At 44.8% G+C, this 26333-nt stretch overlaps 1 protein-coding gene across 2 annotated transcripts in view; it reads right to left on the bottom strand.

Annotated features, from left to right (window-relative positions):
• The window catches only part of LOC142761629 (glycosyltransferase 8 domain-containing protein 1-like), a 47686-nt gene that overhangs the window by 11017 nt on the left and 10336 nt on the right, over positions 1–26333 (bottom strand). For both annotated transcript variants that reach the window (XM_075890778.1, XM_075890779.1), the window contains 3 exons: positions 25678–25964; positions 13502–13589; positions 2947–3047 (listed from right to left, as the gene is read on the bottom strand). In XM_075890778.1, the coding sequence (XP_075746893.1) occupies positions 2947–3047; positions 13502–13589; positions 25678–25964 (476 nt within the window). The remainder of the gene's footprint in view (positions 1–2946; positions 3048–13501; positions 13590–25677; positions 25965–26333) is intronic.

Here is a 26333-nt window from a genome sequence, read left to right as displayed (position 1 = left end):
AATTGAGCCCCGCCGCTGTAGTCTAGAGGCTAAGGTACTCGGCTGCTGACCCGCAGGTTGGGGGATCGAATCCCGGCTGCGGCGGCTGCATTTCCGATGGAGACAGAAATGTTGTAGGCCCGTGTGCTCAGATTTGGGTGCACGTTAAAGAACCCCAGGTGGTCTAAATTTCCGAAGCCCTCCACTACGGCGCCTCTCATAATCATATGGTGGTTTTGGGACGTTAAACTCCACATATCAATCAATTAGGATTTAATTGAATTTGATAGGCCTGTACTGCTGTATTTACTGATTGCACTATTTAGGATGTGCATTGTATTAGATATGATTCAACCTTGATTGCTGCATTTACTATTGATTTGCATCCCCGCCTAATTTGCACACCTATAAAATATAATTTTTTGCAAAAAAAAAAGGATAACTAATACTCCCGTATTCTGTGTGCCTTGCCTTGACAACGAGTAACGGCAATGTTGCAAGAATAGAGCCGTACCGCAAAATTTTTTTTCTTCCTTTCTTTTTCTGATGAGCGCATGCAGGTTTGTATTTCATGTCTCTGGGCTCCAACACTTGAAGTGCAACAGAAGTGCTCGGACGACTGCAATAAAAGCTGGGGACAGCGTTTAAAGTGCCAAAGTTTGAATATGTGGTGGCAAGAAAGAATCTGTCAAGATGCAACAGCTACCTTGATTCCACTAATGAGTCATGGATGTCGGCACATTACCTCGATTTACGCACTCTTCTGTGAACATCATGCTAAAAAATAATTGCAGATATATTTAAACAACCTCACGAAACTTAAATTAGAAAATTTCCTGAGGGTACACAAGTGCTACCCTTGAAACACAAGCTACCAGCAATAAGTGCGTAGCTGAGTACGTTTGCTGTTGTATCACCAATAATACTACTACTACTACTACTAATAATAATAATAATAAAAGGCATGCGTAGCCTGGCAACCTTCTGCTGATGGTAGTTATAGCCTAGACAAACCAGATGGCCTTCAAGCCGAGACAAAATCGTGGACCAGACAAACATGCATAAATGAGAAATGTTGTGGTTCGAAAGTCAGATTGGCCGTGTGATATGTAAAAGCAACACATGTCAAATAGTGCATGTACCAACATGGAAGCTGGGGAATGCTTTAGCCAATGAGAAGGACAAGTTGCCGAGCAGGGATTTCCTTGGTCTTGTTTATGCCATAGGTAGCTGGAATGATGACAACTAGTGCACCAGTGAAACTGGCGATTTCAAAAGCTAAACAACACAAATATGACGCCACGAAACAACGCGTGGCCTCGACTGCCCTGTATGCAGAATCTACAGACCACCAAACAGACTGGTCAAACGAGTGTGTTCTGGACAAAGAAAAAACCCGCATCTTTCCGCGGGGAAACTCGAGTAAATGCATCACACAGTGGTGGGGGTATCGCGTGAATGTTGCGTAACTGAGTACAGTTTGGAAAAGGTTATTGTTATTTCGTCTTTATTTGAATTTATTGAATGAAGGGGAAGCATTGCCTTCAACGAGTGGTGGGACACCTATGTTGGGCTTGGCCCCACTGCTGATTGAAGGTACTGTTGCTTCCATCGCACCTTTAAGAAAAGCGTCAAGTCAAGTGAAAGCCAAGTAAAGAGGCCCTTGACTGAATTATGAATGCCTGATACAGTGTCTACATATACAGGGTGGCCAGTGAATGGTTGCGCAGTGCGAACAGCCGATTTTTACAAACAGACGCTGCCTGCGTCAACCTTGCGAGACGAGAGATATGGGGGGGGGGGGGGGGGGAGAGCGGCAGTTGGCACGAGGTGCAAGCATGCGGCATGAGACCCGACACGCAAGCACGCGCAGTAGGGTGTAGACACCACTGCCAACGCTGGATTTGCGAGTAGGTGTGACTATAAAATGCTTCGCACCTAAAAGAAGTATGTATCATGCCTGCACCTCGAATTCAGATCGAGGCTCATACTCTCAACAGGAGTGATGGGACGCTTCTGACAATGTACTCTTGCTGCTTACGGGTGCCTTTCTTATGGCTTTTATTGTGAACAAGGCTCTCTCCAATATCAGGTGCCAAATTGTCAGTAAACATTGTGTTCCATGGGTCAATGTATCCTTGCGCGTTTACACTAAGAAGCAGCAGTTATGCACTGTTCCTTTTATTTTTTCGCACTTCTTCTAGCAGCTCACTGTAGTTGCAGTTAGAAGAGCGACTTGAGCTTTGATCAATGGTAATGCTTATTTTTGTAATGGCCGCACAGAACTGCAGTCAGTTTCCATGGTTTTTGAAAAATTCTCTGACTTTTCCAGATTTTCCAGGTTGGTAGACACCCTGAACTTCTGTGGAAGCCCAACTCCTGTGGCGGACAAGGACGTCTTCCCTTCGAGTTTGGAATTCCAAGTCTGCCTTGCAGACGTCAATATATTAGAACATCTGAAATTTTGGATGCTAAAAATCTTTGGCATCCGACTTTTCAGACTTCCTGTCCGAATTCCAGGTATAGAACAGCGTTACTTGAGTCTCAACCTTTGCCACATCTATCATATCCCTGTTAGAACTAGCGTTTTTTTGAGTCAATGCAATGATGACCGTAGCAGAGCCTGAAAGGCAGCTTCGCCGCCTTACAAATGTGTGATAGGGTGAAGCATATTCAAAATTTGAAGAAGCTGCTGTTAATTGAACATTGATTGTATGTGTTTAGAATGTTCAAATAGTTCAAATAGTAAAATAAAACAGTGCAAATTGAATCGAATAGCAAACACTATTAAAAATATTCGAAACTTCAAATACTCGTACAACTCTATCGGTAACTGCTAAATCTTATTTCTGCATGCCTCATAATGCTCCCATCAAAATAAATAAAGGTGTGTTGCAGCACATTTTTTCAATGCAGACACAAATACAACAGGCTGGTTTCAGGCGAGATGAATGAGATGGCACTCACCCCCGCTGTGTTGTACCTTCTGGACACGCTATCACAGTCTTTTGAGAAGAGTCCTATGCTACCATCTGGAATGGGCAGGGAGGCCAGCTCCGATATGTCACCTGCAAGGTACACAGCAGAAACACCGCTGACAATCAGGCAAGGTGATGGAAATCATACTGAAATACATCAGGAGTTGAAAAACATCACAGATGTGCCATTAAAGAATATGCCAAGATAAGCTGCAAGTGAAACATACATGCTTCTTCTAGTCTTCAGAAATGTCTAAACAATTAAGGCTTACCAAACTTCGCATTTCAGAATTGCAAAGTTCTGCAAAGGAACACTGTAATACAGCAATACCACAGTTACCACACAGGGCTGAGGAGAACACATGTCTTGAACACCGCACCATTTCTATTTTGGCACAGGGAAGCCTAGATATATTGAATCTGAAGGGGATCAGAAAAGAGTTCTATATTTAGGCACGGCCACTGGATAAAAACAAAGGGTGGCCTGTTGTGTTGCGTTGCCGTCAATGGGCAAATGCGTCTGGGCAGAGTTGACAGTTTTGGCTGCTTTTTTGGGGAGAGCGCTGACACTCCACTCATCAAAGCGGATGGCACTTTGTGTTTCAATGTGGCTGCATGAAGATTTGTGCGTGTCCGTGTGCTTTTTCATGCACTTTCTCGTGCTTTTTTTTCTGTATGCGATCGTGTGTGGGGGCAGTTTGCCTCATGTTTCTTGTGATCGAGTACAGTTCCTTGATGCACGCGTGTGTGGCAGATGGTATTTTGCTGGTGTGACGCCGCGAAACTGTTGTGTGCTGCTGAGCAGCTCGGACGTGAAAAAAAGACGCTGCTTTGAAGTACACTCAAACTTCATTATAAGAAAGTTGCATCTTACACAAAAATAAGTTTGTTATATTCTAAAATTTGTTATAAAGGTTTATTCCTAACACCGTAGCTATTGCAAGACTACTCTTTATTTACTTTGTTATAACCAATATTTCAATATACCCAGGTTCGTTACACCCAGGTTTGAGGGTACAACGTGATCCCCTGCAATATGCAGTGCTGAGAAGTGTATCAGGACGCATGTTATTTGTAACAGAGCAAATATTTTTGTCACAAACGAGAGCTGAATCTGACGCGCGCCATTTCCTTCAAACGACAGCATCAAATAACTGTGCCAAGCATTCTCTTCCCAGGCGCGCGCAACGAAACAAGAAAACAAGCATTAAAAGACGCCCAGGGCATGCCCTTACCTTCTACACACGCGACAGCTAACCAGCACAGATGACGAGAAGTGAAACATTGAAGGAGGGCCTCTTTTGGGGGCGGCCATGTTCGCAGATGGACCGGCGAGACAAAACCCTTTACCCTGGCTGCCGCCCTTGTACGTATGTGCTACGCGCAGTACAATTACTTGGAATGTTTGCAAAACCGGGAAGGATGTTTGCAAAACCGGGAAGCGGTGTCGGGGGGTAAGACAGATGGTGATCTCGGCTAACAAGACTGAATCGTGCAGTACAATCAGTTAATGTCGAAGAATCGAGTTATGATGCCGCTTAAGTACTTTGTTGAGAGTGCCGCCGGGATGATGACCAGCGCTGGAGTTCGTTTCAGTGTTTCCATGAAGAGAAATTTTCGAGACACATTTGCAGAAATGTGGTGTACATGCGTGTGGCAAATATTTGCGGCCGCTAAGTGTTCTTGTACAGTTTATAACGCGTGAGACTGCATTTGTAGCGCGGTAAGTTTGTTCCCTTTGTTTTAAATACCTTCTAAATAACGTTGTGAGTTGTAATTGGTAGCTGACGAATGTGGAAATTTGTGTGGTGCCTTTACTGAAAATACATATTTTGTTTGTGTCGTAAACTCCTGGTTTTTAATCCTGTCTTCACGCAACAACCGGGATTGTTGTGCACTAAAAGAACCTGCATTTAAATCGTGCGTGCTTTGGCGGTGCGTTTCAATGGGCTGATACGTCAGCCCTTGGAATCTGCCTGATGATTGCCTCCCCAAAAACAGAATCGGTGACCCTTTTCATTTCAGTTGAGTCAAACGGGCAACATTCATGGAGAGTATTGAGGCGTATACTCCACGAATTATTGGCCCTCCTAGGGCAAACTTCACATATGTGGTGTAATAGGTGCTCCTAATAACGATTAAGAATCGAACTTGTGATGTTCAGCTATGAAACGTGTTCTTTACGGCCTACTGTCCCGCGTAGAAATGCGTGTGAAAGCATTTCTCCTGAAAGGACTGTTGATACTAGAGCGAGTGTGAGGTTAAAACGGCCCGTCCCTCAACTTCGGTGGCACGCAACAGGCCCCAACTTGTTTTTTATCCAGTGGTAACGATTTAGGTAATTGAATATACAAAATATGCAGTAAAACCTCGTTAATTCGAAGTTACTGGGGACGAAAAGAATCTTTGAACTAAGTAGATTTTCAAGTCCACAGAACCAGGGTTCATAGCCCCTAAGTGAAACAAATTCAAGGGTTTTCAAAGACTTTCAAGGTCCTAACAAATACTTTTCAAGGACCTAAAATAACACTTGATGTAACAGAAAATGACAACACCACTTTTTACAGCACGAAAATTTCTACTTTCATTTTATTTGCATGGTTGGCACCATCAACGCACTCAAGTGACCACGAACTGTAGTCGCTCAATGTGTTTCGTACTCGTCATGCGACAATGAAGGGCCTGTACATTTCAACAGGACCAAACTTTTTGTCAACTGCTTCCTGATGTTGAACTTTGCAAGATAATGCAAACCTGACGGCTAAGCAGCATATGTTACATACACACTCTATATGTTCTTTGTACTAATTGTCAGCCCATTAGCACTTTATATAGCATCAGTGTCTGTCATAGTGCTGCAGCTTGGGAAACTGTGAATAGGTTGAACATCCTAGCGAAAATTGCAAGTCGCAGCCTGCACTATAAATGACTACATTACCATAGTTACAAGCATCCAAATGCTTGTAGACCTAATGAACACCAATTATATCACAGATTTGCAACAAAAATGGATCTGCTGTTACCAGTCCCAAAAAATGTAATGAAATGCTGCTATGTTCAAGATCACAAGATAGAAACAAGCACAACACACTTTTATACACTGCTAACTTTATTCTCCTTGAAGTTCCTTTTCTTCAGTGATACAGTTTTTCTGGCTTTATGATCACTTATGGATGCACCTCTATTTTGTTTCACCACTGCGGTTCAGCACTACGAAAGCTTCGGGGTGTAACAATGCCACGGGCTTGAACAGCCTAACGTAGTCCCACATACAAGTGCCTACAGGGTTGCCTAGAATTGGCGTTTCTTTGGTGTGTTATGCTACACTGATACAAAATAAGTTTATTCGTATTCACGTTTATTTCATACGCATTTAGTTATTTGTGTCGGTTACCACTGATAAAAACATGGCAGCACTCATGCAGAAGTGACCAACCGTTTCGATCTAAATTTGCTCTTGCTACACGCCCACTGCGCTGACAGCAGTAAACAAATGGTGAAATCAGCCACCGGTTCGTTTTATTGCACTATGAGACTGAAGTATCAGGTATGTTTGGTCGACATTAGCGAGATATGCTGCTTGCTTAACTGCACCTGCTAAGCCCAACACGTCGAGGCAGTGTTCCGACTGTGTCGTCAGAGCAAGAACGCTGCATCTCCAAATATCAAACGAGAAACTTCGCACAGCATTCCGTACGCGTCGGATCTTCCTTCGATGGAAAAAAAAAAGAGAGAAAAAGAGCATTGCAGCAGTAGACGCAAACGAATGCGGTGACGGAGAAACGGACATATCAGAGCCACGAACACCAGAGCCACGAACAAAGTCAGAGAGAAACAGCCACAAAGTGAATTTATCCACCTGCATGATATTCTACCGATCTTCAGCAGAGAAACAAATTCACCCTTTTTTTAAGTTCCCAGTTTAGTTGCTTGTTTAACCGTTTTACTGCATTTTTATATTAATAAACTAGACATAATAACCACAATTTGTGGAGCAGACGCTGTGAATACGAAGAGCAGATAACACAGTGTGAATGAATACATGCGTAGGGGCTAAGTGTCCTTATTGGCTGAGGCACCTGTAGCCTCTACAGTGCTGAAAGGAACTTCTGAAACAGAGCATAAGTTGTGCTCCAAAAGCAGAGCTGTTAAGCTGTTAACCTGACAAGCTCTGTCTAAATGGCATTGCTCAAGAAGATGGTGTTTAAGGTCAAGATTCTGTCCTATTTTTGAGCTGTAGAAATTTTTCCTGGTCAACAAGCAGCTGAATACCATCTTCCTTTGTATGTGCAACTCAAACTAATGGGCCTTGCACACATAAAAAAAAAGCTGCGCAAATGTTTTCGGCACCTAAAATAACTATCCTCTGGTGTAAGCTTTTTTAATGAAAGTGGCATCGCACAGCAGCAGCAAAAATAGACTTGGGTTGCAGTCATGCAAGAAATAAACCTACGTAAACTTGCCCTTCCAGTGTGCTCCACCCGCAATTTTATGATGGTGATGCCACTGCATGTGAGCCCTCTAATAGGGGCTCTTGCCAATGCCGTGAGCCTGGTTTCGGTTTTTGTAACTTTTGTAGTATGCAGGCCAATTTTCAGATTCAGTTTCATCATAAAAATGTGTGTTCTAAATTCAAGAAAAAGTTCCATTGAATCTTGCTAATAGGTGCCTTGTTTTTTTGTTTGTTATTTAAATTTCACTTGAAAAACTGCTTGCTCTGGGAGAGGAAAAAAAAAAACGAATCGAAAACTGCCTTGGAAGCATTTACAAAAGTCTACCGTATATTCGCTTTCTACAAGAGATGTGCAAATATTCAAAATTTCGAATATTTTTTATGTCATTTTTATATTTGCACCGGAATTTTCTAATTCGAACTTCTCAAAGACAATACAGTGAGCCTCTGATTAACAGGAACCCCTTCAGATTTTCAATATGCTTCACCTCATTAATCTCATATTGAGGCAAAGCTGCCTTTTCGGCTTTGCTATGGTAACAACTATGTTGATTTGAGAAAACGCTGGTTCAAACGGGGATGATAGATGTGGCTGAGGCGGGAGCTAAATTAATGCTATTTTGAACCTCAAATTTGGGCAGAAATGAGAGAAATCAGACGCCGATGATTTTTAGCACTAAATGTTCTCGTTAACTCAAAAATTGGTTTAACTCAGACACGTGGCGCAGTCCCAGCAAAGCTGCGTATATTTCAATGGTGTCAAATGCTCGTTAATTCGGAGGGATTTAGACGCGCGCCAGTTAACTCGGACGATTCCAGAGAGGGCTATCAGGAATTTATGCTTTCAGTAGCCGACTCCGGTTACTGAAGTCCAGGCTCCACCGCTGTTACCGACTGTGAAACCGAAGTTTTGAAGAAACCTAGACCAAACGTACAGCAGCAGAATATGATCATGATGATAGTGAATGAGGGGGGAAGTGGCCAGGTGATGCTAGTCACCACCCGGCGGAAGCGCTTGGGCCGCGGATGCATTCAGTGTCTGCGAAATGTGCCGCACATGGCACAGCTCGTGCGGACGATGGAACAGTTCGCGCAGTCGCTGCTACCCCAGTTGCCCGCGACAACTATGCTGCCGATTTCTTTGCATAATGACTCCGCGCATAGCATGTGCGGCACGGGTACATCAAAAAAGTTGACTGTTGGGCGAGTTGGCGCTTTGACATAGAAACCGTTGTTACGTTCTCGGGCTATATTTGTGCACGCTGATGATGCTTTGGCCATTGCTGGTTTACTGACTGATGATGACATACACTCAAACCTCGTTATATTGTAACAGGATATAACGAAATACAGTCGAATCTCCATAATTCAATCTCCAAGAGGCTCGAAAATTTGTTCGAATTAAAAAAAGTTCGAATTATTTGAAAGCTTTCGAAAAAGTTCGAAAGCTAAGTAAACGGAGGGCTCCCCATGCAGTGGCGCATGTGCATTGAGCTAACACACGAGAGGGAAGTTTCAGAAGACTTACCGTATTTACTCGATTCTACCACGCCCTCGATTGTAACGTGCACCGGGTTTCCACGACGAAAAAAAAAAAAAAAGAATGTAAGACATCGATTGCAACGCGCACCAATTTTTTCTCGTTGGCTCACACGGTCACACCACTCGGGAAAAAGACACCTTTCGGGAGCGTCTTCCGTTTAAATATGAGGTACGGGGGAAGCTTTTGCCTATTTGACGAGCAACGGAGCATTGCCGTCACTCTAGTTATACTGTGGCCCGATGTCAGCACGCGAACTTGCTTCGCCCTCTTTTTCTCGACAGTTGTGGTGCCAGGCATGTCGAAGTAAAGAGGCTTCTGATCGGCATTCCCGATTTGCCCAAGCAGGGAGCCGTTGTTGTGCCGCAAGTTTAGGACGAACCTCTGAAAACTGAAGCTTTTCTTCGTACTCCTCCGGCAACTTTTGGCGTATGCCTGTTCGCCTTCAGAGGGAAAAGCCTTTCCTCTTCATAAAATTAGTTAGCCAGCACCTGCTCACTTTAAACTGGCTCAGCATTAGCCCTTTTTCTAAGGCTAACTGCATAGCCTGCACTTGGAGCAGTTCTGTGGTCACGGGCTGCTGTGCCGCTCACTACTCAATCACATACTCGCCGAGCAGCTCTTCAATGTGCGGAAACCGACCCTGCTGTGGTCCGCTGGAGCCTTTGCGTGAATCTTTGCTGTCAACAATATTCTGCTTTTGTTTACGCCAGTCCCGCATGCACGTTTCGGAAACTCCGAACAACCGCGATGCAGCCCGATTTACGTCTGTTTCGGCACACGCGATGACTTTTTCTTTAAAAGCGGCATCGTGGTGCACTCGTCGAGTTTTTGGAGTCGGCCCTTCCATGCCGTCGATGCTAATGCACACCAAGATGACGAACTCCTCAGCACATGTACGAAGTGCTGCACATGCGAAACACATAGGCAGAAATGGCCGACGCGCCATGCCGACGCACGTAGGGGGCGGCCATTTTGGAATGCCGATGGCAATAGAATGACCGTATTCATTTTTTTTTCGTACTTGATTCTAACGCGCATGCGATTTATGAACTCGCTTAACCGGAAAAAAGGTGCATGTTAGATTCGAGTAATTACGGTACATTTATTCACAAATCCCAGGACATCTGTCATTATTTGAAGTATTCAGTTACTTCAAACGTATGCAACTACGTCTGCATACGTTTCCCTTGCAACGAGTCAATCAATTCTGCACGCAGCTTACAAAGTAAGTCTGCTTCGGCTTCAGCATTCTCCTGATAAGAGAAGTTACGCGTGGCAATGTTCAGCGCAGACACTCTCTAATGACGACGACAACAACGACTGCATCTACGCTACTACCCTCTGCGCCAAAGCCCCAGCGTGGCCGGCACGTGTCGAGAAAAGAGGAGCATCTCTAGGCGGAGGGAAGCAGATAGGCATTTGAGAGAGAACCAACACTGGCGACAGCTTTCCTTCTTTTCTCTCTCTCTCTTTGTGCATGGCGTTGGAAGGAGAAGGGTGTTTACGTGGCAGGTGCGAAAAAGGGAGAAGCGCGGCACAAGGGTGTAGCAGATCGGCATTTGAGAAAAAAAAAACATTCCACCACTGCCTTTTTTTTCTCTTTTCCTTTTCTTCACGCGCAGCGTTGAGGTGTCGGAGGTGCCGCCGCAAGATTGGGTGGGGCGCTGAGAGCATTTTCGGAGCGCGATATGTTCGAATTAACCGTCGCAAGTTCTTGCACATTCAATTACCAGGCGTTCTCGGCCACTGGAATACACATAGCTCTGATGGGACTTCATTGTGAGTTCGAATTAGGCCTGTTCGAATTAACGAGATTTGACTGTAATGAATATAACAAAGTAAATCAAATTCCCCTTGAAAGCTCCATTGAGAACCATGCATTTTAAACCTCGTTGTGATGAAGTAAAATTGACCGGTAAATGGACATAACGAACTAAATGAATCTACCAAATAGTCTATCAAAAAAAAAAAGAACGACCGCAGTGTGTTAAGTATATTGCTTACAGCGGAGTTTTACGCTCGCTCGGCGCAGCTCTTTCAAAACTCTAGCGCCGACCTTACAGCAAGGCCATGCGCAGCCGCGAGAGCTGTCTTCCTCACACAGCTAGCGAAGAGGATTGAGGAAGCGCTCAGCCGGTCACAAAACGAGAAGCGGCGTAACGGTGCAAAGCGATTTCCTTATCACCTACACACGACGGGGAAGATTCAGAAGACTTACATTTATTCAAAAATCAGAGGACATTCATCATTAATTGAAGTAATCGGTGATGCACGTCAGCGTATGTTTGCCTTGCAGCGAGTGAATCAATTTCGCACGTAGTTCACAAAGCATTGTAGCGGGCAGCTAAGTCCAGCACCAACACTCTCTAAAGACGACGGCAACGACTGCGTATCCCCTGCTACCCTCTGCACTGAGAAAGGAGAACTTTCCGCGACAGCTTTCATTTTTCTTTTTCTTTCTCTCTGCGTGCCACCTAGAAAGGAGAAGGGTCTCTACGTTCAGAGACGTAAAAGGGAGGAGCGTGAAGCGCGTCTCAGACCAGCATTTGAGAGAGGGCAAACAATCAGCCACAGTCTTTTCTTTCCTTTTCTTCATTTCCTTCTTCGCGCACAGCATTGAGAAGTGCCACCACAGGATTGGGCATGGTGCTGAGAGCATTTTGAAAGCGCAGTATGTTCGAATTAGCTGCCGCAAGTGCTTGCCCGTTCGAATTACAGGGCGTTTTCGCCCATTGAAATATGCATAGCTTTGACGGGACCTCGGCATCAGTTCGAATGAACCAGAAGTTTGAATTAAGCATGTTCGAATCAATGGGATTTGACTGTGTTTATTTTCCGTCACATGCGTGGTCGCGTAGCGGTACATCAGGCCGCGAGGTGGTTTCCTTCTTTGCATGCTTATAGTTGTGCGCCCGTCTGAGCATTCATTGCCACAAACTGTTATAGTCGATATAATGAAATAATGGATATAATGAATATATTTGTGGCTCCCCTTCAACCTTGTTATAATGAGGTTTGAGTGTACCGTATTCCCTCGCGTAACGAACGCACTTTTTTTCTGAAAAAATCGGAGCCAAGTTGGGGGGTACATTTATTACACAGGGTAAATTTTATGAAAACATTTTCGGGAGAAGAAAAAAATGCGGTAATGCAAAAAAAAGTTAGGTCGCTCAGCCTTTTGCAATTTACATATGCGTACACAGTTTGGAAACAGCTTCTTTGTTACACTTTACTCATCTTCGGTGGTTGATGGCGCTATTTTCTGCAAGCTGTCCCTGATCCGCCCGAGCACACCATAAAAACGCTTTGCAACTATCTTTTCATGTAATCGTTTAACGGTAACAGTGGTATCTGCTGTGATATCGAGAGGCAACCAAAAGGGGTGCACTCATGGGGGAACGGAGAATGAGAAGGGACAGTTAGGGTGAAGGAAAAAGAAAGTAGGCTAACAAGAGGGGGGGGAGGGGGCGCAGGAAGGAACCCACATCAGTTGGCACGGGCAGTTTGGTGACGTTTGCTCGCTGTGAGCTTATCAGCTGCGATGTCTCTACACTGCCCCCGCTCCTGAAGCAGCTGTGGCGCACAGATAAGAGCACAGATAAGACGCTGGACACATTTTCACCAGTCCCGTGAGATCTGGGTTAACGAGCTTTTACTGTACACCCTTGTCAGCCACATCAGTTGGGCTTCCACAGAAGTTGAAAGAGGAGAAGAGGCTGAGGAAATAGCATCTTTGCCGCTCATGTGTAAAGTGTTGTCGGCCACACTATGAGGCTGCACCAGATCATGCAATAATACAATTTGGCCTTTGCGTTGTCTTTCTCTTGATGACAACTACGACACATCACCTCGCCAATTCTTCCATCAACATATGCCAAAAAAAAACACTTTCACGCTGCTATCTGATATAAACATGCTTAGGAATCCTGTCCTACTGTTTTTGTTTTTTGCTTCAAACTTATTCGAAAAATATCCAAGAAGTACTTCGGACCATTCCAAAAGTGTTCAATTCCATTGCACTCACACTTTTATAATCGAGTTCACTCCCAACCCAAAATTTCGCTATTCCCGCAGCTCTACTTTCTACTTTAAACCCACACAAAGATACTCACTCGCAGAGCTGGAGATATTTGCATTCATTGCACCAAATGCATATCACTGCAAGATTTACACAAGTGTAGTATCTTCTCGCATATTACGTGCACAAAATGTACAAACAATTCTGAGCAAAAGGTGCAATGTGAGTTGTAAACAAATTTTGCTACTCAAGCCGGCTCCACAAAAATTGTTCACAGAAATGGAAGGAAAAAGGCCTCAGAAAAATACGTGGGGGCCTTTTCCTTTTTTCAATGTTTTTCTGTGGTTTGTAGTTGGGGATGCAGGCTGTGTGCAGGGCGAGTTACTTATTGGAACGTTTTCTGGGCAGCTAGGGCCCTACTTAGTGCTTCCGCAAAAGCCGCAAATTATAGGATCATGCGGTGACAATTGACAACAATGAAAAAAACAAATGTGCCAGTAAATACAATAGAATGCAAGGAATCATTGTACCTTGCACGATGACATCATCGTCTAGCACAACGACAGGTCCCCTCAGAGCAGGCAGTAGTCGGCCAAGGTAGAGCTTGGCGTATGGCAGCTGAAAAGCAGTTCGAAATGGCGGCACTTGAAGAACCAAGTCATCCAAGTCAAGAATCGAAGACATCTGTATGCTTAAATTGTTTAGAGAGATTTCTAACCGTTGCCTATTTCGCTGTGCACCGACCACTAGCAAAGCATGATGGTTTGCGCTACTAGTTTTATGCTGTCACAAGAATTACAAATTTTAGTGCACTAATGGCAGTTAACTCATCTAAAAAGATGAAAAGGAGCACCAAAAATTAAAATATAGTAATAAGGAGGAAGCCTGTATCTAGCTCACTATAAAATGTTTTGAAATATTTTTACTACATGGCTCGTAGTCACCACATTGCAATTATTCAAGTCTGCCTAGAGCCACAGCATATGCATTTCAGCTGCAGTGTGTTACGAAAAAGAACATGTATGTTTTTATGCTTCTTTTAGTCAAAATTACAGTCAAGCCCCCTTACATATATATCTCATTATATTGAACCACAGTATAATGATTTTTTCACATTAACAAATTTTTCGAAAATACCCCTCCAAATCTCTGTTCGTATAATGTAAAAATATTTCACTACTACCAATTTCAGAATATTGAATGTTTCAGAATAATGAATCAAATTTTATCGCTTTTATGCACCAACACTTCAATATAACGAAAAGCGACTCTTAAAAAGTTCCTCACGAGTCGCGGCTGTAGAAGTAATGCCCAGCTTTATAAGTGCCACTATCATTATCATAAGCGTCCATGCATTTCTATCTGCCCGCCCTATTGAAATGTGCGTTAGCCCTATCGCCATCACATTTGCCTCGTACTTGTTTCTCACGTTGGGCTTCGCTCGGTTGCCTTTATTTTTGTCAGACAGCATCACCTGCGCTCTTGTTCCACAGCTCTTTTGTAGAGTTTAGACTTGGCAATTGAACGTTCAAGATGAGATCCGGAAGCAGCACAAAAAGAACGCTACGACAGTGAAAAATTCAACACAAGTGACCAGCGGGATGAAGCCGCTGATGATTACTCAAGCGTGCTTCACTAAGGCTCGAACGCTACGCACAGCGTGATGACGAAGCATGCATGTAAGCTTAGGTGATGACCGAGAACATCCATATAATTTGTCGTGAGAGCAAAGGTGACGTCGAAACAGCGTGCCTAAATGATCGTTAGGAATCGGTATTTAAAGCTTAGGCTACGCTGCGTGTCAGAAGGATGCGCATGATTAAGAGTTCGTCATTCAGCAGCTGAGTTATACATGTCAGGAGAGATTGACCCTTTTCTCAAGTAAATGCAGACTTATTGCATAACATTTTGTGTTTGTTTTTTCATGTTTATTTAAGGGGGGACGCGGGTCTTGGAAAAGTAAAAAATGGTCAAAAAATCGATTTTGAGAAAACCGCATTTTTCGAATCTTTGAGCCTATAAGCACCTCTCCTCAAATTATTAACGCTAAATTCGATAAAAAATAGGTTAAAATAGGTTATTTTCAAACCATCACGGGAGTCGCAAAACAACCCGCAAAACAGAAAATTTGTTCGAACTTCCCGCGCGCGCCGCCAGCGAAGCAGCTGGCGGATCGGCGCCATCTTGGGCTTGTTTTGAAGCTGGTTTCTTTGTGCGCGTTTTGCGGGCTCTCAAAATGGCGTAGCTCCAACACAACGACTGCCCTCCCCCATTTTGCGAAGCCGTCTGCCGGACCGCTGATTGGCTAGAGCGCGCGTGCGCCAGCGAGCCCCCCCGTCTCGCGCTTACCATTGGCTGGCGCGGCGGCGCGGCCACGGTTGCTCGCTCTTTTTTTTTTTTGTTTGGTTTTGCTCCGTCGGCACCTGCTCTCGTGCGTGTTATCTCGTCTGCTACCCGCTCGTGTACCGACGTCGCCGACGTAAACGTCTTTCTGCATTTCGCCGGCATGGCTTGGGAAGCTCGCCTGAAGAAGAACACTCGTCAAGCTTTCGGCAGGAAACGAAAGCGAGCGTGGAATGCGCGGCAGAAGGGAGCGGCCTGCGCGCCGCCGAGAATGCCGGAGATGGTCGAGGCAGCGCATTCTGACGACAATGGGCTGTCGGAAACGCCTGTTATTGCGGAGGCAGCACATTCAGACGACGACTCGCTGGTGCAAGTGCCTGTTATTGCCGAGGCAGCACATTCAGAGGACGATTCGCTGGCGCGAATGCCTGCCGAAGCGGTGCACTCTATTCGGCCGAGCTGCAGCACTTCGTCGGATCATCACGTCAGCGGATCGTCATCCGGCACTACTGGAACCATTCAAGGTCGTGTCGACACGACGTTTTACTCTGCGGACGAGTTCGCCGAGTGCTCCATACGTGCGGCGAATGTAAAAGAGTCCCTGGCATCGCAGTGCGCGACAGCACGAAAGTTTGAGCTGCTGGACGTTCAGCTGGAGGGCGACGACAAAGAAAACGGCACGCAATTCGCCATTCTTGATATAGAAGCGATAGACTCGCTATTTGGACTTCTCCCCTGCCCCGAGTGCGGGTCAAAAAGTATGACTTTCTCCAAGGGAAAAAGAGACTATGGGCTGTGCTCAAAACTCGTGCTCGCATGCAGCAGTTGCGACTTTCGCGAAGAACGGTTTTCTTCACCGAGACTTGCCGAAAATAGCCAGGCCAAAGTAAGGCCTTTTGAAGTGAATTTGCGTGCCATGAAAGCGATGAATACTATCGGCAAAGGGGCAACAGCTCTGACGGACTTTTTTGCCGCGATGAATATTTCGCATCGAGGGCTTCACCAGAAAACATATCAGAGCCACATGAAAATCATGCGGGAAGCCTGCGGTGCGACTGCTGCCGAATGCGAATCCACTAGCGTTGCCCGCGTCAAAGAACTCTATGCGGAGTCTGGCAATCCACCGGGCAACGTCGACGTCATTTATGATGGCACGTGGCTTACCCGTGGACACAGCTCCCATATCTGTGTTGGTTGTATAATTGAAATGTACACTGGTTTAGTTATTGATCACGTTGTACTTTCAAACTTTTGCCTAGGCTGCGCCACTGGACCAAAGGAAGATGAGGAGGGACACGCTGCTTGGCTCGTCCAGCCCACCCCTGTGTGCCAGAAAAATGTTGACTGCAAGGCTGGCCAGATGGAAGTAGAAGCAGCCCTACGCCTTTTCCGACGCTCCTTAGAAAAGCATAAGCTTCGGTACACAACAATGCTTTCAGATGGTGATAGCCGAACCTTTCATGCCCTCACTGAAGATGAAGTTTACGGATACATAAAAGTTGAAAAAAAAGACTGCATCAACCATGTGCACAAACGAATGGGGGCTGCCTTACGAACGCTCATCGAAAAGAAAAAAGCTCAAGGTGGGTCACTTGGCGGAAAAGGTAGGCTCACTTAAGACAAAATAAAGAAAATTACCTCTTACTATGACTATGCCTTGAGGAGCCACAAGAGTGATGTGCCAGGCATGAAAAAGGCTGTGCTGGCCACACTAAGGCACATGTCATCAACAGACGAGGCACCCAAACATGACCTCTGCCCTGAGGGAACAGATTCATGGTGCAAGTTCAACAGGGCCATAGCCAACAGTGAGGTGCCTCCACCGCACAAGAACAGCCTGCCCAATTTCGTCTGTGAGGCACTAGAGCCTGTGTTTATGAGGCTTAGTGACAAAGCATTGTTGGAAAGGTGCAGTGATGGGATCACCCAGAATCCTACTGAGAGCTTACACGCTACAATTTGGCAACAAGTCCCCAAGACCACCCATGCCTCACTGCGCAGCGTAGAAAGAGCAGCGGCTGAAGCCATCAGCCGCTTTAATCAGGGGGCCACGAAGAGCAATGAAGCAATTGCTGAGAAGCTAGGCTACAGTGCAGGAAATCTCTTCATGCGTCGTAGCCTTGAAAAGGATAAAACCAGGCTTCACAAATCGCGGAAGGAGCACCTGCAGAGCAGTTCAACAAAGGCAACACTTGCAAAGCGACATAAGCCTGCAAGAGACACTGCATACAGCCCTGGCATGCTGTAGAATTGTAAGAATGTCTGGGACAAAAATGTGTGTTTTACTTGAAATAGTGTTTTATGTATAAAAGGGTGATGTTTTTATATATAACATGTGTCTTCCTTTGGTTTTCAGTGCACTAGAACAGCCACAAAGTTGTAGACTGGGTTCCTTATACTGATTCAACGGCCAGTACACAGTTTTTAAATGAGCTGTGGCAAATATTTTGGGAAGGTGCATTGACACATTTGGTACAGCCATACTCACATAATGTAGAGCTATACAACGGTGCCATTTTTATTGCTCTAGCTTCACTTTAGCAAAAGTTACAGTTATTAGAAAATTTAAATACGTTTTTCTCAGTTCGATGTTTTTGTGCACCACACTAAACCTTAGGGGGTTTTCTTATATGTTACAGTTGATTGAGAATGACAAACTTGGTATCATTTTATTTGTAATAACATTACCTATGGGGTGATGCTATTTTGATTACTCTAGAAGCATACTGTTAATTACAATTATGGATAGTAATGAGCGAAAATTGAACAGAATATTCATTGTAAGTGCTGGTCTGTTTTCTGATCTATGTAATGCCTAAAAATTAATAAAGATAGCATCACCCCATACAGAAAGCCCTCAGCATTGGGGCTATGCATTTATTTTTTGGATCTGGCTTTATTAAGTTGCTAAAAAGCCCCCAATGAAGTGCATAATTAATTAAATTACAGATGTTAATACCTTTTTATACACTGAAGCTATTTCAGAAACAATTACATATTTGAAATCAGCATGAAAAACTGTCCAAGATGGTGAGGTTTGGTCAAGATTGAGCCAAAAACAGAAAAAAAATTTTAAAGACCCATGTCCCCCCTTAAGCAGCACAATACAGCTGCAAACGTATACACAACACCGGTAGGCAACTTACGTGTTTATGTTTATGATTCTTGTGCAAATTTTTAATACGTTCACTGCGACGACTTTTCAAAATAATGAAAGATTTTTAGCGGTCCCTTGATATTTGTTGTATCCAGATTTCACTGTATAACGAACCTGAGCATGACATAACATCCGTTTGCTGTATCCCGAAGTTCCTAGTACATGCAACGCAGCTTTAGAACAGTTACAAGAGAAAACACAAATACAAGGAACAATTGAAAAAAACTAACGAACCATGCAAAGAAGATGGTTCACAGCTTTATAGCTAGCAGAAGTGAACAACATTTTGCCAACAGTAAACGAAACTGATAACTTTTTGGAAAAATTCATTATAAAGAGGATTTTGTTATAACGAGGTTTGGTAAAAAAATTAGGAAAAGGAACGCATAAATCAAACAAAAGGGGGGATTGAAGACGGAGCTAACCTAAAACAGTTATTTAGCGATAAAAAACTGCATTATTATTGCGATAGCAATTGTATGAATACTCTTGGTAGATTTTTGCTGGGGCCACCATGTTTCGTAACAAGTCTAAATTGATTACGTGCCCCCACGAATTGTAACTTTCTCAAGCAAGCAAAAGCGCGTTAGCTCTGCTAAAGCTCAGATGAAATGAACCAGCCCCTCTCTATCGCCTGGAAGGCGCATAAGATAACATCCCTTGCATGTTAGAATTGCCATCGAATGCCCAAACAGAAAGGACACCATCCGTCTTGAATGAGCATGAAAAGACATGGGGTGGGGGGGGCTCACTCGAGCAGTGTAGGGAGCGGGTAGAGAGGAGAAACGTGAGACGACGTCATGAAGGCGGCTGACAGGGCCGTGCCAATCTCGTCACTTTATCCCAGGACTGAAGCGGAGCCGTGGCGGCTGCCAGCATCTAACACGCCAGGCGCGTGAGCTTGTTCTGTTCTCGTGCAGCTCGAGCTATGCATGAGCTGTAATAATGATGAATGGCGATAATGATGACGGTACAAGCAGCAACAACGAACTGTGATTTTATGGGCGGTTGCGATTGCTGGCGCGAGTGCTGCTATCTCAACAAGTATCAGCTGTGCGTTTTCAATGTGAAGGAACTGTGTGAAAAGAGCACTTCTCCCTGGAGTGGCCATATTTGCTCACACCAGCGTTTTGTAGGAGTTCTGCGATATCAGATCCAAAAGAGTTCGCTGCCAGCCTCACTTCATATAAGATTAAAATTTTTCGCTATCACGTCCATTGCATTGCATTCAACACGCTGCCCTGTTGTTGCCACAACCAATCAACTAATCGTCAAAGCTATGAGCTAACGAACTCGGGCCACGGCGCAAGAAGGAAGCGCATGATGCATCGACCTTTGAAGATCAGTCGTTACCGTTATCTCGGAGAGTTTCCATCAGCTCCTAATCTGACATCCCCTCGACACAGTTGTCCACATAGAAAAAAAAAAAAGCAAAGCTGAACGTCGTCGAGGGCCACACCAGGCGTGCGCAGAGGAACCACGCACGAGCGCGCAGGACATCGAAAACAGAGCGAACGACATGGACAAAAACACGAATACTGCGTGAAAACTCTTCAGTAAAAAGCCCGCCACAAGCAGGGTGGCTCCACATATGCGATGCTAACTGAAATCGTGGCGCTGGCAATGCTATGGTATTTTCTTTTTGATTTGGAGGTGGGGGGGCCTTTGCTACATGCTGCTCCAGCGGCAAGAATGGCGACAACGCCGGCTCGTGGGGTGCAGGCCCGCCTGCCCGCCTCGCTTTGGCCTAGTGCACTGTGCGCAATAGGCGTTTTGGTACGAGCATGCATCTTCTGCGGGTGCCCCGGCGGGGAATCCGCAGAAAATGCATGCTCGTATTAAAATGCCAAAATCCGGGATGAAAATCCTAGATTGTCTGTGGAAAAAATTCGTTATATCCAGGTTGTCTCCCGCTGTTACTTTGTTACATAGAGGTCGCAAATACATGTGCTTCTATGGAGCAACAGAGGGGAATAAAAAAACTTCGTTATATTGAGAAATTTGTTATGTGGAGGTTTGTTATAAGCAGGTTTAACTGTATTTCTTGCCAGACATGACACAGAACCTGATAGTATGCTCAAGATTGCTTTCATGCCTAAAAACAAACCTTACAAACTGCACTTGGTGAAGACACTGCACGCAATATTTCGAAGGCAATGTTCTCGAAACTTCATCGAATCTGTTAACAAGTAGTGTTTACATTGGTTGCTTCAGCGCGATCTTAAACGTTTATTCCAAATAATACATCTACAAATCCTGCACCTTCGGATTACACTGTTTGAGTAGTGCACACAACTCATTCACAAACTTATTTGGCCAAAATAAAATTGTGTTCCAGGTCACTTAAAAATGTTTGTACAATATAACCTCAAAACAACAGACCTCCATTGTGAAGAGGATTTTGGTCTGCTGTAAAAGGAGTACATAAAATCCAAGTAATGTTACTACAGACTTTTACGGAAAGACTGAATAGATATGTTATAACCAAAGATAAGCACGAGTCATGTCGAACTTGTTCTTAATGGGGCATAAAAAAGTTGTTTTTCTTGAAAATCATTCTTCAGTGTCTGTAGCCTTTTTTCTATCTCGTAGAAATGCTGTAAAAAGTTTCTTAGGATCACCAAGGTGGTGAAAATCATCGTGAAGGCAAAAAAAAAAAGCCGTTTTTCTACAATTTATAGCTTTGTGACGGCCCAACTGCTCGCCACCACTTGGAGCTCATCGTAGAAGTATTTTGTAAAGAGCATTTAGTGTTCGAAAAGCAGATAGTTGAAATTCATTCGGCAGATTCCGAATGGCTGCTTCTGCCGTGTTGCTCTAGTAAGCCTCTCTGGTGCAATGCCCGTTCCGGATATGCCTCGGCGATAGCGGCGTCTGCTTCTTGTGCGTCACGCGCCCACAGCTGTCTAAAATTGTATTACTTAGTTACATTTTTCGCTAGTTTTGTTTTCCTGAGTTAAGGCAGCTGCAAGCGGAAGTTCAGCTTCAGATTACTCGTCGCAAACATCACACGCGTGCGTCTCGAACCGATTGTCATAGCGTTGACCGGTTGGTGTGAACGTTCTACATATCAGCGCTTCGAACCTAGCGACGAAGACCACTACGGGACAGATCTTTGTGCTCGCAATCGAGCATATCGTACTTTGAAACATCGAACACCACGGCCATGCACACTGCAGCCGCACTCCTGACCACGTTGCAGGCCTCACATTTTAGACAATTATATCTGAATATCCACTGTACCAGAGTCTGTAGTAAATGAAGTTCTACCAATGGAACAAATAGAGAGGTCAGCATAACGCCACCAATCGGTATGTAGTAACCGAATGTCTGTTGTAAGCGGATCTGTTGTAACCACGTTATGCTGCATTATGCTCACATTAAAGAGAAAGATTATCATCTACCTGATTTACAGCATGGAGCTAGAATAACATCTGGATGAAGGCCAAAGAATCGCAGTTACCTAGTTGATTAACTCACTGTGGTTCGAAATTCAAGCACTCAACCAATACCTTTTGAGGGTGGTTGCTCTATCATCCGAGTCAATGAGGAGGCTAGTAGACTGAAACATGAAGGCGAATTGAGGACTTGGAGAATAAGGACACTGAATATGGTAAACCAGTTTTGGTGAAGTCTGTAAGATGCAGTAAAGCTTCGTGAAAATATAAAATAGTTCACTGCACCAGCAAAAACTTCTCCCTGTCATGAATCTCCCTTCGTCTTGGATGGGCACTAAGTCGAAAAATGATTCACATTTGCAAATTATCATGTCACAATTACAAGATCACCATGCTTGTTACAAGAAGGCATCTGATAAGCCCGAAAATAAGCAAGAAGAGAATGCAGACGGAGACGCCACCTACTAGGTCATACATAGTCCGTTATCAGTAAAAATGAAGTCCTCTGAAGTTGCCATACACTTTGTATGCCAAGTTTCAGAAAATTTCATCGAGCCAAAGTCGCTGAAACATGAAAAACAAAACAAAATATGAAAGTTTGAAAGCAGCGATGTCTTGCGCAATTATTTTGGTGAAAGAGGAAAAGATGAAACTGTACTTCGTTTTCTCCTCTATGTAGGTGACATTAATGTCACTAGAGTTTTCAGAGTAGAGATTATCAATGGCATACCTGCCAGGTTGGCAGCCAGGCATTAGGGAGATGCAACCGGGGGGGGGGGGGGGGGGGGGTCACGGGGGATGGAATTTTTTCACACGCTTTTTCTCAAGATTGAATTTTTATGGAGTTATCATGGCACAATAATGGTATAGTTTTTGTAAACCGCCAACAACCTACCCTGCTGTGGTCACCACCACTAAATCTTCGACGTGGCTGAAGCCACAGTTTTCGAGAAATCCTTCGAGCACTGTCGGGCATAACAATGTTCACCACTGCCACTCCAGCACTTTGCCAAAAGATTGTTTTTTTGCACGGAGAAACTGTACGAGGAGTCCAACCTTAGCGCCACGCTAGTCCAAGCTGTGTCACTCGCAGTTACATTGCTGCCCAATTTTTGTTGTGCAGATTTGGCCCTCTTCAAAAACTTCTCGGAATATACCTGTGAATAACACGGTTCGCGGCTATGACATTTGGCCTGAAGTAGTTGCCCAAGTGTCTTGTCTGACATGGAAGCACGAAACTCTGTTCGAGTCCTTCTCACAATGCTGAACTGCCGCTCGCATTCAGCATTGCTGTGCAGTACTGAAAGGATTCCCAGCATCACTTGAGCAAAGGGACTGAATTTTATAAGTCCATCTTCGCCTTTCAGTAGAGGGATTTTTCTCCACTGCACATCGGCCCGTTCCTCTTTCAGTATATTTGTAGGAATTTTGAAAGACTGCATCTTCACAAATTCCATTTCCAGTGCATTAGTAGCTTGATCTCTGGTCTCTTGCTCGTTTTGTGGCAATAACGCTGAAAACCGCTCAACAAAGAAAAGAACATCCTTAAATGACATGTTATCCATAGCTTCAATATCCGCAATACGTGCATTGATCAAAGCCTCATTTCTAAAAGGAAATTTGAGGCGCATGTAGTCGCATGCAGCAACTATGTACCTTCTAACAGCCTCAAAAAATTCCTTTTTGTCACTTGGCTTGAGCTTTTCAACAACACACTCAGCTTGGTGTCCAATTACCAAGTCTTGGTTATCCTTTTGCACATTTCTGCTGTGGAAGTCTATCAAACAGATGTCACTGTGCGACTTTAGCAGTGCTGGCCTCACAAACCTTGAAAGAATGTCTTCAAGAAGGTTTAGAAGTATAGGCTGTAGCTTGTGTATTAGGGGTGCCAGTGCTTGTAGGCGGCATTTGACTGTCTCAAAAGCAGGAATAATTTTATTTAAAAACAGACAGCAAGCTTTGCTAAGCTCCGAGCACAAGAACACGAACAGTCGTTCCTCACGTGTTATGCAAGTTGATCCAGTCTTGCACACATCAGTAGCCTTAACTTTTTTCACAGGCACAGGTGTTCATTCAACAGACTTCTTTCTCTTCTGTCTGAACTGGTGCTGCTCAGTGTCTTCAGCTCGTGCTGGCATTTTGGGAATGTCGTAGTAGGTCAGAAATTGGAACCCTGCAGTGGCATCTCTTTTCACTTCTTGAAGGAAAAAACTCAAGAGCGGTGCCCACTGATATAGAAGCCTTTCCAGGCATTTTCCCAGCGAAAGCCATTTGGTTGGAACGTGCTTTAGAATCTTGCGAAACTCCTTATTGTGCAGTTCGTGAAACTCTTTTTCTTTTAGCACTTCTTTCTAAATAATAAAAAATGTCCACAAGGACTTCGCCCACTTTCGCTGGGAGACAAGAAGCTGCCTTTTCAGCCGCAATGTTTATTGAATGGCATGGGCATCCAATTTTCACAATGCTTTCATGGGCCTCGGTCAGCGCTGCTGCTACGCCATTCTTATTACTCATCATCACGTTGGCATTGTCACAGCAAAAAGCTATGCAATTAGACAACGGCACATTCAATGACGCAAAACTGTCCATAATTAACTTGGCGATGTTGCGCCTTGTTGAAGGGCCTTTTAGGGTGCTTAAGGTAAGCAGTTTGCTCTCGATAAGGCCCGATTCTTCCGCAAAGAAGGTGGCCACGATGGGGCACAGCTGTGCCTGGCTGTCGTTCGAGCCATCAGTGGCAACCGCAAAAACTCGTCTTTTTAAGGCACTCACCACACACTCTTGTGCATGGCCTGCCATTTCGCCGACAATCATTGTAGTCTTAGTTCTAGCACAGCCGTAGCGCTTCGCAACATTGCATTTTGGAAACATCTTCTGCAGCAAGGGTCCCATGTGTTCGGAGACACTCAACGGAATGCTGTGCTCAGCAGAAAAGCGGTAAACAAACCTCCCGCACGTATCACATCATTGTCACCGTCTAATTTACCGAAAAATTGTTGCATTAGATGCTGTTTCTCCTGGCACTGAACATTGTTGGTGTGCTTCTTCGATGAAATGTGCGCAACCACGTCAGTCCTGCCGCCGTGGGATATACTGATGTCGCACTTACAAATGGTGCAGAACGCATGGTGCTCACCTTTCCGCGAGGCGATAACACAACCGAACTCTGTCGTACACTGCTTTAAGAACACCTGAAGATATTTTTTCGCTCTTTGCTGAGTGCCATTGCAGACAGCAACGCGGCACAGCGCTAGCCACGCTAACAGAGCTCGCGACACAAGAACACAAGCAATGCTCATAAAAAGAACGGCAAGTCAATGTGCCAGCGGTGTCAGTGCTATCACTCAGTGACATCAGCGTGGAAAATACAGCAGAATCTGACGCCAGCGCCACAACACCTGCCTTGCGCCTCATAGCTCACAGAGCGGCGGCGCTGCATTCACATACTCGGAGAAGTACTGGCAGGCTCGCTCGTTTTTGCGACGGCTCCGCTTGGTCGACTACGCACATTCAAGCTCTTCAACGATGGCGATGACAATCGGCACTCCACGCGTGTGCATTCGTGCTAAATTGCCAAACTAGGGCCCGCTTTGAGACAAACACGCAGGCACTTTCGGGAAATTTCTATCTCGGTCGTACAATCGTACAAAGTGGTTGAAATTCGGGAATCTCTCGGGCAAATCGGGAGACCTGGCAGGTATGCAATGGAAACAAGTTAACTTATTCACTTTAGCATCCCTTTTAACTGATTTGCTGATACCCTCACACGACTGACTGTTCTGAAACTCAGTGTCCTGAGGTCCCTCACCTGCAGGATGGTGACCAGCTCGGGAGCGACAAGCTGAGCCTGAGGGAAGGTGAGCACCTCGTACTGGAACTGTGCCAGCTGTGCCTGGTGCATCCAGGCGTGTAGGTGAAACTGGGTCGCATTGTCCGTCACCACGTGGAAGCGCAGCGAGGACGTCGGCCGGCGACTGTGGTGCACCATGCTCACCATGGCCGCCACAGCACCTCCCAGCCCGGCATTGGACGTCACCAACACCACGTGTACAGGAGCACCCGGGCCACTTTCATCAGACTCGACCAGAGGTTCACCTGATGGCACATTGAGTTGAAGAGAAAATCGTTGTCTTTAAAAATACACCGAAGAAAATTGAGATGCACTTCATAAGTAAAATACAGATACACCTTCACCAACGAGAAAGCCACCTTTGTTAAAGAAGGCATGTCAAGCTGCCAAAATGTGTAAGAAAAGGAGACAAGTGGCACCACTGCCTTCAAATTTCTCACCAGCATGGCATATCACAGACTGCATCTTCTGAGGCTGTTATTTCTTTATTCATGAGCCTTGCCTATACAGCCCGCTCATGGAGGAAGGAAAGCTGAGGAGAGGCCTTTGCAATCCGAACTACAGAGCGAAAAGCGTGGTGGAAGTTACATACTTTTGCAAAAGGGTTCCAGGAT

This window comes from Rhipicephalus microplus, chromosome 3 (genome assembly GCF_043290135.1).
Source record: "Rhipicephalus microplus isolate Deutch F79 chromosome 3, USDA_Rmic, whole genome shotgun sequence".
Taxonomy (NCBI): Eukaryota; Metazoa; Arthropoda; class Arachnida; order Ixodida; family Ixodidae; genus Rhipicephalus; species Rhipicephalus microplus.
The sequence above is the reverse complement of the archived record's forward strand: the minus strand, read 5'-3'. Positions and strand labels throughout refer to the sequence as shown.